General features: G+C 45.9%; 1 protein-coding gene across 3 annotated transcripts in view; it reads left to right on the top strand.

Annotated features, from left to right (window-relative positions):
* Positions 1 to 20,000, top strand: part of magi3a (membrane associated guanylate kinase, WW and PDZ domain containing 3a) — a 51,915-nt gene that overhangs the window by 25,579 nt on the left and 6,336 nt on the right. For 2 of the 3 annotated variants that reach the window (XM_048241728.1, XM_048241730.1), the window contains exons 5-18: positions 4,710 to 4,857; positions 5,805 to 5,884; positions 6,369 to 6,426; positions 7,436 to 7,536; positions 8,379 to 8,573; positions 10,649 to 11,182; positions 12,658 to 12,689; positions 13,900 to 14,110; positions 15,170 to 15,264; positions 16,406 to 16,598; positions 16,996 to 17,145; positions 18,710 to 18,895; positions 19,584 to 19,677; positions 19,824 to 19,872. In XM_048241728.1, coding sequence (XP_048097685.1) covers positions 4,710 to 4,857; positions 5,805 to 5,884; positions 6,369 to 6,426; positions 7,436 to 7,536; positions 8,379 to 8,573; positions 10,649 to 11,182; positions 12,658 to 12,689; positions 13,900 to 14,110; positions 15,170 to 15,264; positions 16,406 to 16,598; positions 16,996 to 17,145; positions 18,710 to 18,895; positions 19,584 to 19,677; positions 19,824 to 19,872 — 2,126 coding nt within the window. The remainder of the gene's footprint in view (positions 1 to 4,709; positions 4,858 to 5,804; positions 5,885 to 6,368; positions 6,427 to 7,435; positions 7,537 to 8,378; positions 8,574 to 10,648; positions 11,183 to 12,657; positions 12,690 to 13,899; positions 14,111 to 15,169; positions 15,265 to 16,405; positions 16,599 to 16,995; positions 17,146 to 18,709; positions 18,896 to 19,583; positions 19,678 to 19,823; positions 19,873 to 20,000) is intronic. The other variant, XM_048241729.1, reaches the window with a different exon arrangement.

Raw genomic sequence — 20,000 nt, 5'->3', positions numbered from 1 at the left:
GATCTGTTTGGTGATTTATTGTAAAAATGAAAACTCAGGCCTTGAAAAGCAAAATGAGTTTTAAATAAAGAAATAAATATTTTAATGAAAACCGTCACACACACACACACACACACACACACACCTACTACACATAGACACAAACACACACTAGTGATTTAGTACTTTCGAGTCGGTCTAGAGACCAATTTCTGCTTTCGCCTTCAAAGGGCTCGGTCTTATTTCGGTCTCGGACCACAGTGGGAGGAGAAGGACTAAGTAATTTCAGACCGAGTCCCTCGAGACCAAGCATTTTTTTATGTTCATATAAAAAACAGACAACACATAACAACAATAATAATAAAATGCAATTTTGACCCGGCATTATTTGAAAATGACATCCCATGGTGCAATGCAAAGATACTGCCGTCAGAGCGTTTATTTATCTCTATGGCTCTGCTGCGGTGAGTGTCTGTAGGTCAGCATAGTCCATATTAAGATGTTAAGACTGCTCCTCTAAACAATTCCCAATCTAAGCTTAGTCTGTAGGCCTAACTGTTGATTATTAACTGGGGTGATATTAAAGGAATTATCTGGAGTAAAAATGCACTTTAGATCGATTCACGGATGATTGGGAATTACATCACGTTGAGTTGACATCAAATCATGTAATTAGGATGTGTTTTGAGAAAGTTCGATGTTACCGTTTTTTAGTCAAAGCTTCGTTAGCGTGGAAGTGAGAAAGGGCATATTATTTTAGCGCTACAAAACGCTATTTTTATACCTCTTCTACAGTTCCAAACAACATTGCACTTACGTGGTAGTGAGTAGAGGGTCCCTAAAGCCACGCCGTTTAAAAAAAATTAAATAAACATAGTCCAGTCCATACAACTTCATTTCAATTTCAAAAGAAATACTGGACTTTTTTTTTTTTTTTTTTTTAAGCGCTTGACAATAATGAATTTCCAGAGCACACTTGGCAATCGACTCCCTACGGACTTTCCCCTTAAGATGGCAGCAAAGATGGCAACATTTCCAGAAAGGTACTGGCTTGATGAAATTCATTCTGGACTCTCTATCCGACCACATAAAGACCTCGGGATACTTCGGTTTGGCTTTAGGGACCCTCTACTCACTACCACGTAAGTGCAATGTTGTTTGGAACTGTAGAAGAGGTATAAAAAATAGCGTTTTGTTGTAAATAATATGCCCTTCTCACTTCCACGCTTAACGAGCTTTGACTAAAAACAGTAACATCGAACTTTCTCAAAACACATCCGAATGACATGATTTGGATGTCAACTCAACGTATGTACTCCCAATCATCCGTAAATCGATCTAAAGTGCATTTTACTCCGGATAATTCCTTTAAATTATGAATATTAAAACTGAAATTTTTTTATGGTCTTGGTCTCGACTCGGTCTCGACTCCTAAAGGATTCGGTCTCGACTTGGACTTGCTTCCTCAAAGACTTTGTCTTGACTCGGACTCGACTGTATTTGAAATCCAACAGACTCGGTCTCGACCCTTCAAAGACTCGGTCTTGACTCGGACTCGGCATAGGCGGTCTCGTCCCCATTACTAACACACACAGTGTACATTTACATACACACAGTATCTGCATACATACATACATACATATGCACGCACACGCATGCGCGCATGCACACCAACTGCACACACAACTGAGCACTCACCATCATACACAAGCATAGACCTGCTATAGTACCACCTGAGGACGTCTCAGCCACTTATCTGACATATTTGAAATCGTTAATGTCCGTCTCTGTGTCATTTGCAAACATGTACTGTATCAGCTGTGCCTGACACACTGAAGACATAGTGGAAACATTTATCACATGGTTCTGAGTCATTTAGTAGCTGTTCTCATCCAAGGTCACATCCAGTGAGGTCAGACACACACACACACACACACACACACACACACACACACACACTCTCTGTTTGGCTTTCAGTCTCACTCCTCCACATTTGTTTATGTAAAAACCTGTTTTGGCTCACAAAGGCTGGGAAGTGTGTCCTGTGATTGCCATGTACCCGCATCTCTTCAGCAGATGCTTTTAACCAACAACAACAACAACAATTTGCATTTATAAAGCACTTTATCAAGGAACCCCCAACCTCATTAACCATCACCGATGTGTAGCACCCATTTTGGTGATACACGGCAACCATTATGCACCAGAACGCTCACCACACACCAGCTTCAGGTGGAGAGTGAGGGAATGAATGAATGTGCCAAGTTGGGGGATGATAAGGGGGCCAGATTGAATGACTCGAGTAGAGGCAGTAGTAGGGGGACGGCCATTTTGATGTGATGTGGTGGTCCGTGTGTGTGTGTGTGTGTGTGTGTGTGTGTGTGTGTGTGTGTGTGTGTGTGCGCGCGCACGCTGTGGTGGTCCCTGGGAGTGGATCAGTGGTCTCTAGCTTGTAAGATGAGCCCACTGCAGTGGGAAGCCCCAGCGCTAGTGGGATGCTGGAGTGCTGTGGGTAGTCTACAGTGGGTGAGAAGATGAAGATGAAGCTGGCCAAGGAGAGGCTCTGTGTGTGTGTGTTGTATGTATGTTTGACAGCCACGTGCTCCAAGGTCTCACTCTGGTGACTCAGTTCTCTGCAGCCTTGGGCTATTGTTACATCTCTCTCTCTCTCTCTCTCTCTCTCTCTCTCTCTCTCTCTCTCTCTCTCTCTCTCTCTCTCTCCTTCTCTCCCCATCTCTCTATCTTTTCTTCCTCCCTCCCTCTTTTCTTCCTCTCTCTCTTCCTTTTGCTCTCACCCTCTTTCTCACCCCCTTCTCTTTCCTACTCACTCTCTCCCTCCCTCCCCGATGGCACTCTCATCCCTCTCTCTCTTCCTCTTCTTTCTCTCTCTCTCTTTCTCTCTCCTACTCTTGTATCTGTGGGAGGTGCAATACAAGGCTGTGTGGCTTTTTGGCTCTTCCTGTATGTGCTAAATAGTACTCCTTCCCTTTGCTCAGCATCTATCAACCAGCTCCACGGCACACTCAGAACCACCGCGGTTGTAGTTCGCCATAAAGTCATTACAGTTGTGCTGAACATCAGTCGCTATGGGAATTAGCTTTAGCCCTTTCCACTTAAGCTTTGAAGCTTTGATGGAGCACTCTCTCTCAGAGACCCAGTTTAGACTTGGAATTGAAATATAATTTCTCTTTGGACATCTTGACAGGTTTTGATGAGAATGTGCTTGCATTTATTTGCACTAATCCTTGCACATCAATCCAAAGCAGACAGTTAATTTGCTTTATATACATGAAAGATTGCAAGGAAGATTAAATCTTAATCAATATGATATCTAGTTCTGATGCCAGTTATATATATTTTTATGTACTAAAAAGGCAAGTGCAATTGATGGCAATTGATATATATATATATATATATATATATATATATATATATATATATATATATATATATATATATATATATATATATATGCAAAAGTTAAATTGATGGTACCCTTACTGTACTTGTGGTGTGGTTGACTGTCTTTTTTTCTAACCCAGCTCTAAACAAAGCCAAAGCGTTTACTGTCTGTAGCCGCAGTAAGCAGTTCAGTCCCTGTAGGTGCAAAGTGCAATGATTAACGGTGCCATGTACCTGTGGTGTATGTGTGTGTGTGTGTGTGTGTGTGCACATGTGATGGTGGTGTGGGGCGTGAGCTGGTTGTTGTGTGTCTGTGCTAAGTGATGTCAGCTCCTGCAGCCTGATAACCAGCCCAGGCGTAACTGTGACAAAGCCTCCGGGCGGGTCTCTCCTCTCTGCCAAGAAAAGTAAACAGAATTGTGGGATCACGAGCGAACAAGGACACACACACACACACACACACACGTGTACATGCAAACACAGCTGATAACCCACATACAAACAGAAATGCAAACAGGACACTCTTGCAGTGATGCCACCATGTCAGTGTTTATGAGCCGTAACTATGGAGAAGTCACCACTGACATTGCACTCACCCCGATAGGCACACACAGATGTACACACACACACACACACACACACATACAAGTCAAAGTGAGTGGTTGTGTGTGTGCTGTTGTGTGCTGATGATGAGTTTGAGTGCATGCTCATTTGTGTCTGCATTGCTTGTTTTGCTGAGATCATCACAGATGTCTGTGAAATCATGGCTCTTACACAGCTGTTTCATTGTGTGTGTGTGTGAATACAATGAATATACAGTACTGAACTTGAGAACATGTGCATGGCTATACCATTTTTTAATGTTCAATTTTAACATAAACACACACACACACACACACACACACACACACACACACACACACACACTCTGATGATAATCGCGTTAGGGCTGTGTGTGCTGGTCAGCTCTGCTCTGCCCCCCAGGCCTTCCTCTCTCATCAGACCTCATGCAAATCCTTTCGCTCCTGCAGCACTCCCCCATCTCTATTTCTGTCTCTCTCTCTCTCTCTCACTCTCTCTCTCTGACTCTCCTGCCCTCTCTCTCTCCACCCCTCTTCTCTCGTTCTCTCTCGTCCCGTCCCTCGCTCACTCGAGCCTCAGCGGGAGAGAGATGCAGAGGTCGCGGAGCTCCAACGCCACCGCTGCTGCCGCTGCTTCTGCCGTTCGCTCACCGTCTCTGTCTCTCTCTCTCCACCTGTCCCCCTCTCCCTCGTTCATCGGCGCCTCGCCGTCGCGGACGCCGACGCCCTGCGTGTGTGTGTGCGTAGTGCCGGAGGATGGCGGCGGGAGCGGCCGGCGACCGGTGCCCAGCTACACACACCCACGCAACGCACTGGAGGTGGAGCCCAGCCTGGAGCCGCTGCCGGGCAACTGGGAAATGGCCTACACCGAGACGGGCATGGTCTACTTCATCGAGTGAGTACACACACACACACACACACACACACACACGCATACACGCACATACAGTACACGCACACACTCACTTACACACAGGTGTCGACTCACACACACACACACACACACACACACACTCCAGTGCCAACTCTGGCTCTCATCTGCTCACTATCATAAACGCACAATCGCTCTGAGTCACCCTTCGACATGCATCTACACATCCTTGAGCACGCTCAAATACACTCACACACAAACACACACACAGCCCTCATTCACAACGATCTTTCCCCCAGACACACACACACACACACACACACACACACACACACAGCTCTCACTCCCAATGCTCTGTCCCTCAGACACACACACACACACACACACAGCCCTCATTCCCAACACACACAGAGACACAGAATGTGATGTTTCCTGCTTTTATCCTGCAAGGCAAAGAGGAAGTATGCATATTTTATGTATATGTGTGGCCATGCAGAGGCTTGCTTGCTTGTGGGGGGATTACGTACATGTGTGTGCAAGTACATATGTATGTATGCTATGCATGTACAATATGTATACATGGTTGGTGTATTTAATTCCTGTAAACTGGCTGTTGGTTTGATATGTTTCTTACACGGGGTGTTATTTGGGATGTTGTTTATATCGTGTGTATGTTTTGATCTGGCGTTCAAGGCGTGTCCCTAACCAATACCATAATGAGGGCCTGGCCATGGCGTGACGCGCAGGGGAGAGTGGCTTGCTTTGTGTTCTTTTTGGTTCTTAAAGTTTGATACATGTTTTGTAAATATTCACGTTATTGAATAAACCCCTACAGGGTTGTACATCGTTGCACTCTCTCTCATCACTCTCTCTCTGTGTTTTTGTTACTATTTTGAGCCAGTAGAAACAGTATGTGTGTGTTGTTGTTGTTGTTGTTGTTGACGACATCTCATTTTGTATGTGCTGCGCAGTCACAACACCAAGACAACGACCTGGCTTGATCCCCGACAGGCCAAGAAAGCCAAACCTCCCGAGAAGTGTGAGGATGGAGGTAGGATATTGTAACCTCACACTCACTCACACACACTCCACACACACACACACACACACACACACACACACACAAACACACAAATATTTCTGAGTGCCTGTTTTGTTGTGTTTGTTATTGCTATGTGTTTTCACTGGGTTTTAGGAGTATTCTAGTCTGTGGGCGGGAAATGTCTATAATGTGAAAGTGAACACATGTTTGTAATTGTCCACTTCCTAGTGACAAGCTGAAGTACATACTCAGAGCGTGGTGGTTCAGATGTGTGTGTGTGTGTGTGTGAGAGAGAGAGAGACAGAGAAAAAGAGCAAGTGAAAGAATGTCTGGTGGGTGAATGTGGTTCACACAAACACTGAGGCTCCTGCCAAGTTGTTTACCTCTTTCTATCCATCTCTCAAATCATTCACTCACCCCCTCTTTCCCATATCCTCTCTCTCTCCCTCTCTCTCTCTCCCTGCCACTGTGTCTGTCGCTCCCACTCTCCCAGAGCTGCCATATGGATGGGAACGGATAGAGGATCCGCAGTATGGAGTCTACTATGTGGAGTGAGTCTTCCCTTCCACTTATCTGGCCTCCTGTCGAGTCATTGTTTCTTAAGTGTGTGTTGGACTGTGTGCGTAGTGTGTGTTGTCTATGGATTTCCAGTGTGTGTGTGTGTATGTGCCTTTGGCCTTTGTGTGTGTGTGTGTGTGTGTGTGTTTTTATGTCTCAGCGGGAAGCAGGAGGAAGTTCAGCACAATTGATTTCAGTGCCACTATTGTGTTAAGAGCACCCCCACACACACACACACACACACACACAGAGGCTTCCCTCCCTCCTGTGATTTTCTCTTTGTTTAGAAGAGTACACCCATAATGCCACAGCAGCTCTTTCCTTTGCTCACTACACTACAGAACATCGCAAAAAGAGGGGCACAAATCACACACACACACACACACACACACACACACACACACACACACACACACACACAGGGACACAACATGTACACAGTATATGTACAACATCATCTCCTGAGTGAGTGTGTGTGTGTGTGTGTGTAGTAGTAGTAGTGATAGTAATGTCCCCGCTGTGCGTTGCCAGCAGTAGCAGGGCTGAGGTGGCGCTGGGCTCTGAGCGGTGACTCATGGCGGGCAGACAGAGGAGGTGTCCGCTGTGGATAACACACCAGTACATGCTCTTCCTGCTGCTCCACCAGCCTTATTCAAAGCAGGACTTTGCATGGACGCCCAGATAAATGTCAAAAGCACGTAGACATGAACAGCACGGGCACTTTCACTTAGGTTGCCTGCCTAACACACACACACACACACACACACACACACACACACACACACACACACACACACACACACAGTCAGAGAATAAGTTTAATGCAGCGGACCTCTACATACTGTGTCTACTGTATTAAACTTACTCTCTGACTGAGTGAATGAATGTGTGTGTGTGTGTGTCTGTGTGTGTGTGTAACTGTGTATATATGTGTTGGGATTAGTTGGTCTATGTGTGTGTGTGTGTGTACTGAAGGTGTGTGTCATGTTGTGTGTCCCGTAGTCACATCAATCAGAGGACTCAGTTTGAAAACCCGGTGGTGGAGGCCAAGAAGAAGCTGGCCCAGGAAGTGGCCGCAGCCGGACAACCCAGCCAGAACCCAGGTAGCACACACACACACACACACACACACACACACACACACACACACACACACACACACACACAGCCCTCCTCTCCTCTCCTCTCCTCTCCTCTTATCCCGTCTCATCTCTTTCCCCGGCACTCTTTCATCTGTCTCTCTCTTTCATCTCTCCTCCCTCGGCCTGTCTGCATCTGGATCCTCTTGTTATTCCTCTCATTCTCACTCACTCACCCACTCTCTGTCTCTCTCACTCTCCATCTCTCTCTCTCTCTCTCTCACTCTCCATTTTTCTCTCTCTCTCTCACTCTCCATTTCTCTCTCTCTCTCATTCTCCATTTATGTCTCTCCTTTTCTCTCACTCCATTTTTCTCTCTAACTCACTCTATTTCTCTCTCTCTCTCTCTCAGTTTCTGAGTACATAACCTGTTTGAGTGATATCTTCTGATATATTTTAAGTTTGGCTTCTTGTGGGGGGGTGGGTGGGTTAGGGGTTTTTGTGTTTCAATATGAATTGTTTTTACTTGTGCGTTTCATTTTGACTGATAATAAAGTCAAAGTCTGTCCCTCTCTTTCTCCCCAACCCTCATCCCCCCTCCCTCCCTTACTCTCTCCCTTCTTCACTCTCTCTCTCTCTCTCTCCCTCTCTCTCTCTCCCTCCCTCACTCTCTCTCTCTCCCTCCCTCTCTCTCTCTCCCTCTCTCTCTCTCCTCTCTCTCTCTCTCTCTCTCTCTCCCCCCTCCCTCCCTCTCTCTCTCTCACTCTCCCTCCCTCACTCGCTCTCTCACTCTCTCTCTCTATCTCACTCTCTCCCTCTCTCTCCCTCATCCTCTCTCTTCCCTCCTCTCTCCCCTGTGTGTGTAGCGGAGTGTGTGTGTGGGGGTGGTGGGTTCACGCGGGACCCCGGGGCTCTGCGGGGGACTCTGCTGCGGGCCGGCCTGAGGAAGAGCGCCGGGGGCTTCGGCTTCACCATCATCGGCGGCGACCGGCCCGACGAGTTCCTCCAGGTCAAGAACGTCCTCAACGACGGCCCGGCCCAGTACAGCGACATAGCACCTGGTGAGAGGACACACACACACACACGCACAAACACTCACACACACACATACAGTTCATAGACATCGATTCATCTAGATGCATCGGTTTTTATTTTAGTGTTTGCATTAAAAATAACAATGTTTATCAAAGTTCCAGTGTGCTTGGTTGTTGTTGGTGGTGTTGAAAGAGACATAGCATAGTGTCATTCTGTCATAACAAGTTTATGTAAGTTGAAAGTGTTAGTTGAAACACAGATAGGTTCTGTTTGCCTTCTAGGTGATAGGACGCTTATCTAGCCAGTTAATTGTGGTTGGATAAGGTGAGCATTGTGTAACCGCTGATACAGGAAACAGTTTAGCATTCAACACCTATTTCAACATGCCAGTTTGCATTTGATCGAAACTAAAAAGAAAATACATGCAAATATCCTAAACAAAGATGTGTAAACACACTGCAGTGTCAGTCAATACTTTTCAGATTTAATAAATGGATACAGATGGTCCAACAAATGTCTATTTTCACCATAAGATCTTCATAATGTACATTTAAGATTCATTTAAAATTTGTTAGTGAGGTGAGTTTCTGCCTTGTTTGTAGCGGTGGAGACAGTTTCTTCCTAGTCTTTTGATGCCTGCTTTCTCCTCCTTTTGAGATGGGTTCACTTCAAAGTTTCTTCCAGTGGAAGTTTTTATTTCCCCACGGAGGCCTGTGTGTTTTGCTCTCTGGCGTTTGTGTTGTTGGCTTAGTAAAGTGTATTCAGACAATTATTAAATGCATTAATAATTCCATAATTTGTTAATTTGCTTGAAAGATAAGAACCATTTGAACCATTTGTATTCCATGTATGTTTTAATTTATACATGGACCACACTGTCGATTTATTGCCAAAGAAATGTACTGATCGACATATTCACATTACCCATCTGTCAGAGAGATGGAATGGGCGCTTGCACTAAATTATTTTAATTAATTATGTACATACACACATGAGCATAGCTCAATCATAATTCTCACATTTTATATTGCAGCACATTTACAACCATTTATATGCCTGTGTGTGGGAGAACTAGTGATTGACTACACACATGCTTTGTGCATGCGCCTGTGTGCGTGTGTATGTGTGTGAATTGTCTGTGTACATCCTTATTCGGGCTGTCAGCTAATGGAGCATGCAAAAGCCATCAATAGAGAATTGATTGAGAAAAAGACCGAGAGAGAAAGGAAGGAGACTTCAGATGAGTCGCAGGTTCAGAGCGAGGGAAGAGGAAGAGGGATGGAGCAGAGGAAGAGAAGGAGGAGAGGAAGGGGAGGAGGAGAGGAAGAGAAGGAGGAGAGGAAGGGGAGGAGAGGGTAGGGGACGGGGGATGTGTGCGGAACATCTCTGCTGCTGGATGAAAGCCCTGGGCCCCTCTTTAGAAGCAGCTCCCATCTGCTCGCCCCCAGAAAGCACCAGAGAAGAGTTCCCATAATTCATTCATATTCAGTTAGAGAACCTGCTTCATCTGTCTCCTGCCTCACGTGTCTGCTGCCTCTCTTCTGCCTCCTTCTCCTCCTCTCTTCCTCTCCTCTCTTCCGCCTCCTTCTCCTCCTCTCTTCCTCTCCTCTCTCATCTCATCTGGTCGCACCTCTGCTCGCGTCTCCTGTCCCCTCCTGTTATCTCCTCTGCTTCTCCTCTTTGGATCCCTTTGCACTCCTCCTCTTCTCCCTCTCTCTAACCCTCCCCTTACCCATTTTCTTATTTCTCCTCATCATCTTCTTTTTCTCTCTCTTTTTATCCCTCTTCCTTCGTTCTCCCCTCCCCTCTTCTCTCTTTTCTTTTGCACTCCTCTCTTTTCTCCTCACTCCACTTCTCTCTTCTATCTTCTCACTTTCACTCCCCTCCCCTCCACTCCTCTCTCTTCCCCTCTCTTTCTTCTCTCATTCTCTCCTCTCTCCTCCCCTCCTCTTTTTTTCTCTTATCTTCTCTTGTTTTCTCACCTCTCTCATAACCTCTGTCCTCTCCTCTCTCCCTCTTTTCTCTTCCCCTCTCTCTATCTCTTTCTTTTTCTCTCTTTTCTTCACATCTCTCATACCGTCTGTACCTCTTGTCCACTCAGGTGATGTGATCGTGGAGGTGGACGGCCGCTGCGTCCTGGGCAAGACCCACGCCGAGGTGGTCCAGCTCTTCCAGGCCGTGCCCGTGGGCCAGCAGACTGACCTGCTGCTCTGCCGTGGCTACCCGCTGCCCGACGACTCGGCCTCCAGCCAGGACGGCACGGCCAGCGTCGGCGGAGGGGTCATCGGCGAGGCCATCCCCATCCTCCTGCCCACCGTGGACGGGCAGATGCTGCCAGCCGACGTGCTGGTGTCCCCGCTGGATGGCACAGAAAGCACGCTGCTCCAGCCGCAGCTGGTGGAGGTGCCGCTGCAGAAGGGGCCCGGCGGGTTTGGCTTCGCCATTGCCGACAGCCCGCTGGGCCAGAAGGTCAAGATGATCCTGGACGCGCAGAGCTGCCGTGGCCTGCTGAAGGGCGACGTCATCAAGGAGATCAACCGCCGCAACGTGCAGACGCTCAGCCACACGCAGGTGGTGGACCTGCTCAAGGAGCTGCCCATAGGGGGCGCTGCCACGCTGCTGGTGCTCCGCGGAGGTGAGTGTGTGTGTCTGTGTGTGTGTGCTTGAAACTACCCCTCCCCTCCCAAGGACCTGTCAAGTTGGTGCACCGCAACACTTCTGGTGCAGAGGTGTGTGTGTGTGTGTGTGTGTGTGTGTGTGTGTGTGTGTGTGTGTGTGTGTGTATGTATGGGGGGTTTTGGCGCCTAATACTCCTGCAAAGTGCAATTTCATTTCTATCCAATGAATTGCTTGACGCAGAGCTTCTAGGTGAGTCAGGTAGAGCTGCCCAAGGTCAGACGGAGGCCCTGTGAATGACCGGCCACCGTGTTAAGGCCGTCATCTTAAATATACTCTGTGACATTTGCAATTAGGATATGGTAAAAAGCCTGTCTGAACACAGGCCCTCAGAAAGACACGAAAATATGCATAGACATGCACCCAGAGACGCATGCACACAAACAGCTCCCCAGGCTCTAGCAAGGTGCCTGAGGGGTGTGTGTGTGTGTCGGTGTTGAGCTCTTTGAGTGTGACAGGGCGGTTAGCTGCTCTTCTTCACCAGAATAATTTGCCAGTCTAGTGAGAGGCCTATGCATACAAAGAACAGAAAGGACACACCCGGAATACTGATGGAGGGAGTCACACACACACACACACACACGCATACACATGCACACACAGCATACACACATATACACACACACATACTCATACACACATAAACACACCATGTACACACATTATTACATGCACACAAGCCTGCACAGACATTTCAGTGCAGCTTTGAATAAGCTGGCTAATATGTGCAGTTGTGCGCTTAGGCGTGTGTTTGTGTCTGCATGTTTCACTTTAGTCACTTTGCTCAAATGTGAATGTCATGATTTGTGTACTGGCATCTGCTGCAAGGCTATGGGATGATCCTTTGATTAAGCGTGCATGCACGCTTGCAAGCAAACACATATGCACGCACACTTATGCACACAAACGTGCGTGCACACACACACACACACACACATACACAGACATCTGCTGTGAGGAGTTGGGACGTCCCTTGCCCTCAGATTCACCTCGTATGTCCTAGTCAGCAGGCTGAATTATCACAAATGGACACACACACACACACACACACACACACAGACAAACACCACTCATACACGTGACGGTCATAAATCTGCTTTTTTTTACTGCCCCCCTGTGGTGGATTGTCAGGATGTGTTTCCTCAGTCAGTCAGGGCGTCAATGGCTGCCCAGAGGGCTGGCTGGGGTTTTGATGGGGGATACACCCTACTAGGCCAAAAACAAGCCTGTGTGTGTGTGTAGACTGCAGGAGGGACTCTGCACCAGTATCTGGATATCAGTCAAATCCACTCAGCACACACACACAAGCACACATGAGTGTGAGACAAATTACTTTCTGCACCTTACACTTTCCAAGTAAGCGTTTCTCCTAAACTCCCTCCGTCTCTGTCTCCCTCTCTCTCTCTCTCTCCGTCTCTCTCTTGCTCTTTGCAGGTCACACGTCTCCTGTGAAGTCTCTCAAGCCGGTGAGTGTGAACTGGAAACGTGTAAACGTGTCTAACGAGCTTGCTGTGGCACAGGGTTGTGTGTTGGTGCTCCTGCCACTGCTGATGCTATCATTTTAAGTGTGTGAGAGTGAGAGAGAGTGTGTGCATTATTAAAGCACTGTTATGTAAGAGGGTTTGATACTTCTGGCTCTGTGTGTGTGTGTGTGTGTGTGTGTGTGTGTGTGTGTGTGTGTTCCCTCTGCTGAACCATATAACCTGGCAGCATTCCTAGAGACTCAGTTGTGCTCAGAAGTGGTACCTACTTAATTTGAGCGCACACACACACACACACACACACACACACACACACACACACACACACACACACACACAGTGTTGGAAGCCAATTAAAGTGGGCTCTTGTTAAGCTGGTGTTTTATAATGGATTCTGCTGTTTAAAAGAGGGCTTACAGCCACTGTTAGTCCCGGGATTGTTGCTAGCAGGCCCATAGACAGATGATGAGTGCACTGTTTATGCTAATAGGGTGGAGGTGACAAAGAGTTGGGTGCAGCGGGCGCTTTTATCCACCCCTCTCTCCTTGTGAATAATGATCGAAGAAGAAGGAAATGTGATATGCTTTGGTAAACACTGTGCAGTACATTGACTCCTGAGCAATCATTTTTGCACACCTTGCTCACTCGCTATGTTAACAATTTATGACATTTATTCCTGAAGCGTTAGCCGGGTGTCGTATCAGCAATTATGCATTTTAAAATAACACTGTCTTCCTGTAAATGTGCATTGGCAAGGATTCAACTGAAATATTTACAACGTATCTGTTTTAGAAATTTCACCGGACTCCACGCACACCATAAAACAATGCTGTGTTGAAAATAGTCATAGCACATTTCCTCAAAGAGTAGTCATGTGTGAAATGTACCAGGAGCACTAAAGTGTCTCTACTATTCAGCAGAGAGAAATGTTGACGAATCCTCTGGTTATATTCCCAGAAGTGTGTTAGTCTGTGTCTTTGTGTATATATGTGTCTGTGTTTTTGTGTGTGTGTGTGTTTTCTTTGTGTGTGTGTTTTTTGTGTGTTTTTTGTGTGTGTGTGTGTGCATCTATCTGTGTATATGTGTATTAATTTGTGTAGACGTATATATGTGTATGTGTGTATATATGTTGCCCAGATAGCCTGTCTGAATGCATCAGCCATTTTAAACCGAGGTGTGCGTGTCTATGTCATAGAGTGCCATGGCCTCACACCACAAGCATGAGAAACAGGAGAAGCTAGAGAAGCAGGATAGGAGCCCCAGTCCAGAGGTCATGACCCCCACGGAGCCAACACCACCACCCCCACAGTCCCTCCCCTTCCCCCCTAACTTGATTCGCTCTGCCTCTCCTAAGCTGGACCCCTCCCAGCTCTACCTCAAGTCCAAAGCCATGCTGGAGAATAAGCGTGAGTGCTGTCCCACACACACACACACACACACACACACACACACACACACACACACACACATGCTCACTCTCACTCACACACACACACACACACACACACACACATACACACATACACACACACACACACACACATGCTCACTCTCACTCACTCACACACACACACACACACACACACACACAAACGTCTATCAATGACCTACCACACCTTACCACAGTCTCCTGGTCTTTACATACCTCATACTGTCTCTGTAAGTCTCTCCTCAGTGTAGAACTAACATCCTAAACATCCTCTAAACACACTCTCTTGGGTCTTCAACAACATCACTACCACTTTCATCTTGTCTTCATCCACCCTGCATCCACACCAAATCATCTCTTTCACCGAGCCATGGTCTTCTTAGACCATGCCAAATCCCTTCAAAGTCTCCATAACCTCACACTAAATTCCCATCAACACGTTTTCATATGATCAACATCTAATCACATTACCCATGAACCTCCCTTCATCCTCTCAACAACATCCACTCACTCTTACCACAGGCATTTTTGAAATTGATCATGAGACTTTCCAAACATCTTGCCACCATTTTCACCACATTTCTTAAAGCTGTTGTAAACTATGTGAGTAGCAGATCCTGACTTGGCCACCCCAGTGTGCTGTGCTGGGCTGTGCTGTGCTGTGCACATGCTAAATAATTGGCCAACAGTGCTGCCAGGGCCTTCTGAAATCCCATGCTTCAGTTGATACTGTCACATTAGCTGAAATATTTACTTGCTAACCGCAGATCCCAGAAGTGTCCCAGAGACTTGAGTTTTTTTTTCTTCTTCTTCTCTGAACATCTGTTCCAGTAAGACTGACAGGACTGGAGCTAAAGTATTCCAACATATGTTTGCAGCAGCTTTAAATCCAAGCACGGCACATTCACAACCGGTTTACACATCCATGCGTGTCAAGTGTACATCTGCATGCGTGTGTGTACGTGTGGCTGTGTGCATGGGTGTGTGAGTGTGTGCGTTTGTGTGTATCTGACGACTTCCTCTTATCCCACCTCAGCTCCAAACACAAAGGAACTGGACGTGTTTATCAAGCGGGACCAGGAGTCAGGCTTTGGCTTCCGGGTCCTAGGAGGAGAGGGACCGGAGCAGCCCGTAAGTACTTCTGATAGGAACACACACACACACATACACACACACACACACCTTCTGAGCAAGCAGCCCAGCTTTTTAAACACTCCGCTTGTGTGCTTTAAACGTTGCCCATATCAATGGCAAAACAGTTCCCAACTGAAAACAAAAAATCAAGCTATCAGTATTCTTCTTGCTTTATGACTGAGAACCATTTGGCTGTATAATTAATTTGCATTATTAAATAGGGATACTTGGGAATGCTGAGAATCATTCTGATAACCATTTGGCTGCATAATTAAGCTGCGTTATTAAATAGTGATACTGAGGGAGGACCTATTACAGTATACTTATGATGAACCTATGAAGAGCCTAACAAATATAAACCTTTATATTTATTAACTTACTATCTTAGAATCCGTACCACTCCCTGTACATTTGTAACAGACCAGACTTGGAGGCCATTGTATGAAGAACACAACTAGTATAGTTAATAGAGTAGGCATGGTGTACCTAGCGGTTTTATACAGTGTAAATGATATGAATCTGGCGTAAGGTATTTATTTTGAACATGGGGGCACTCATATGGTACTAGATAGCAGGGCATCAATGTGGTCATGTTAACACATGTTGCACACTGAGATGATGCAAAAAGTTATTTTGGAATGCAGAGGCACTGATGCTAATACCTGGAGTAACAGACAAAGACTTGCACTGCCTCTGTGCAGTGTGAAATATGTCCTAGTCACACTGCTATGAGTACAATAGAGGCTGTCATGCAGTTTCCATTCTTTTGCTTTCCCTTCAGAAGCATTTATAATGACATTCAGACAAACAAATATACCATGATGTATGTCATCACTGTTCCATGCTTCAAATAATACAGTGATATAAATTAGGCCGTAGCGCCCAGCCCTGCCTAACACATTTGCCATTTGCCCTATTGCTGTGTGCTGTACTACTCCTGAAGTGCACCGGTGCTTACTCATGCTTAACTTGGGTGAGTTGTCTGCACCAGCTTTCCTTTGTCCTGGCTGTAGTCCTCAGTAACCCCTAAGGGATTGTGTGTGTGTGATTCTGTCTGTGTGTGTCTGTGTGTGTCTGTGTGTGTGTGTGTGTGTGATTCTGTGTGTGTGTGTGTGTGTGTGTGTGGGTGTGTGCCCAGGTGTACATCGGTGCGATCGTGCCCCTGGGGGCAGCGGAGCGGGACGGCCGTCTACGGGCTGGGGACGAGCTCATCTGCATCGATGGCGCGCCTGTCACCGGCTGCTCGCACAAGCAGGTGTTAGACCTCATGACCAACGCCGCCCGCAACGGCCAGGTCATGCTGACCGTGCGCCGCAAACTCACCTACCTGGGTGAGTAGGAGAAGTCTTTGGGTCGTGTGTGTGTGTGTGTGTGTGTGTGTGTGTGTGTTCGCATCCAGCTGCACACTGTGCACTGTGGTCATTACTAAGGGTTTAAGTGCTAACTCATCCATCAGTAATTAGTTTTCATGGTCTGCAGACCAGCCACTGGAGATTGTTTGTGTGTGTGTGTGTGTGTGTGTAGTGCACGCTGCTGTATGTTAGTGTATGTGAAGCCATTTACATACTAGTGTGAGTGTGTGTGTGTTTATGTGTGTGTGTGTGCATGGGAGCATCTATGTGTTGTAAAATGCCAGTGTGCCGCTGCTTGAGTAATGCAGTGTGTGTCTCTGTGTGTGTGTGTGTGTGTGTGTGTGTGTGACTGACTGGCCGTATTTTTCCTCTGCAGATGGGACTGAGGATGAGGCTGGCCAGGCTCTGTCCAGCGCTGTCCTGCCCCACATGGCAGCCCAGGCCTACAACGTCACCCTGCAGCGCAAGGACAACGAGGGCTTCGGCTTCGTCATCCTCACCTCAAAGAGCAAACCTCCACCTGGAGGTGAGACACGTTTCAGTGCTTATGTTTATGTATTTGCATGAGGTAGTGACTCTGGTCAGATAAATTGGTGGATGAGCCTATTTAGAATACAAGTTCTACAATCCAATATTTTAGTATCTGATGTCCGCATATCGCAAAACCTCACCACACCAGGAGTGGGAATCGCAGAGTAACTCACAAATCAATACTGTCATAATACTTGCCCATGATAATAATATAAAACATCAGTGATTCTGCAATACTTGATACATTGCAAAACATGTATTTACAATACATCACAAAATCTGATGATCTGATCTGATATCTGAGGAATTCTGTATTTTTTAGCTGCAGTTCACAACAGGGTTGAAGCAGTGTAAGTGCATAGAGTTCTTAGCTAAGTGCCTCTTAAAAATAGAAATAAAAGAATGTAAATGAAAAACATATTTCTCAAGAAATGACAAACTGATTTATTTTTTAATGCATATTTCTAGACACATTTAAGTGTTTATGGTTATGCTTTTACATTAAGTAGTGACTGGTAAAATGGCAGATTAATCCATTGAGAATATGAATTCTACAATTTAATATTTTAGTAAAAATGTTGATATCTGATGGCAGCATATGATGCATTTTAATATATCAACATGCTGTCCTTCCCGAGTCCTCACTGCCTCCACTCTGCCTCCCACCAGCTTCTTCTGCTCAGCTCTTTAGGAGATTTGCAATGCAGCTCATCTTTTAGCCTTTACAAACATTAGAAATGGTAGCGCCATGGCTTACACACACACACACCATAGCACACAGCAGATATGATTAAGTGTGGAGAAGGAATTCTATATACAAACCCATCCATCCACAGATCCATTACATTAACATTAATTCATTTGACACTTTTATCCAGGGCCACTAACAGCAATATAATTACATTTAAGCTACAAAGCTACAGCTACAGTAATAGAATAGCATTTAATCTACAGTGCAGAGGAGACTATAGCTAGGAATGAGCACTGCATCTGTCAATACTAGTTCCATAAGCTCAAATATGAATTCAAAAATGGAGAAACTGCAAAATGTTTTCAACAAGGCGACGTTTGCTTCTCACTCTTTTCCTCCTCTTCTCTCTCTCTCTCTCTCTCTCTCTCTCTCTCTCTCTCTCCCACATTCTCTCTCTCTCTCTAACCCACTTTCTCTCTCTTCTCTCTCTCAGCAGAATTGAGAATCACCCTGGAAATGATGTGTTAGTTTTCTTTCCTGCTCTTGTCAAGGCCAGAGTCTTAATTGACTTCCGGCTTTACAAACTCATGCAGAATCTTGAATCTTTTGAGGCTGTGTGGTGCTGCAGACAGGCACTATGTTCCGTCATTGATGACGATCTGCACTTTAGTCACCATCTGTAGTACTTAATTTATTTTAACATAATTTTATCCTATACAAAAGTTTAATTGTGTGAATCTTTCAGTGTTTTTGTAAACCAATAAAAAATGAGTTAAAATCTTTAATCTCTCTCTCTCCCACCTTCTCTCTCTCTCTCACCCATCTCTTTCTCTTTCTCTCTCTTTCTCCCCTCTCTGTCCCGCCATAGTGATCCCTCATAAGATTGGCCGTATCATTGAGGGCAGTCCAACTGACCGCTGTGGTCAGCTGAAGGTGGGAGATCGTATCTCAGCTGTCAATGGCCAGTCCATCATGGAGCTCTCGCACAATGATATCGTCCTGCTCATCAAGGAGGCAGGAACAGTCGTCACCCTGACAGTGGTGCCCGAAGAAGGTGAGCCAGAATTCCATCCATGCTGGAGATGTGTAAGAGATAACGGCTGCCGAGGTGTCCCGGTATATAAAATAAATGAATGGATGAGGCGGAGGCAAAGAGTTTCCTCCGCAAAGTCTATCAATTCTGTATATCGGGATGCCTCGAAGGCCGTTATCCAACTTATCCCCCAGTTACAACTCATTTATGTCTGCAATGGTCATGCATGTACAGCACACAAAGGAAACATGCCGTTCAGATCAAAAAGAAGCCGACTTGTTCAGTTTGTTGTACTACTCTCTTGGTCAGAGACAGTGATAACGATGTGTAGTTGTTTACAGTTGATTCCGCTAGTGTGAGGTCTGCTTCCTGGTTTAACTGTTGTTTACTATGGTTGTTATAGTTACCATTCAAAAGAGCATTGATATGGAACGGTGATCAAATGTTTTTTACTAGATCTACTTCATAGTGTCCCGATATACAGAATTGATAGCCAATCAGAAAATAGTATTTATTGTCTCCGGGGATAAAGTGTTTTAATGAAAAGGTCATTGGAGGTTTGAAGGACACAGGATGAATTTTTACATTTGTAATGAGAAAGTGAAAAAGTGAGAGTGTGAGTGATTGATTGAATGAATGAATGAATGAGTGAGTGAGTGAGTGTATGTAGAGGGTGTATCTGAGCTCTTTGTGTTGTTTTGTATTATAGAACACAATGGTCCAGTATCGGGTACCAGCTCAGCAAAGGAGAGTCCAGCAGCACAACACAAAGCTATGGGCCAGCAACCAGCCAGAGACGACAGGTACACACATACACACACACACACACACATACACACACACACACAATTTCACACAGATACACAGAGCAGTGCATAGATGCAGACACTCTACACACTTCTTAGTTTACCCAGCTGTGTTTAATGCTGTATGCTTTGAATTTTTTCAGAAATGGAGAGGACATGTCCTTGGTCGGAACCTTGGACAGCTCTGCACAGGTGTGTGAGCACAGCTGCGTGTTTGTATGTGTGTGTGTGTGTGTGTGTGTGTGTGTGTGTGTGTGTGTGTGTTTGTTTGTGTGTGTGTGTGTGTGTGTGTGTGTGTGTGTGTGCGCGCGTGTGCATGT

Source organism: Alosa alosa, chromosome 4, assembly GCF_017589495.1.
Source record: "Alosa alosa isolate M-15738 ecotype Scorff River chromosome 4, AALO_Geno_1.1, whole genome shotgun sequence".
Classification (NCBI taxonomy): Eukaryota; Metazoa; Chordata; class Actinopteri; order Clupeiformes; family Clupeidae; genus Alosa; species Alosa alosa.
Note: the sequence above shows the minus strand (reverse complement) of the source record. Positions and strands in the feature narration are given on the sequence as shown.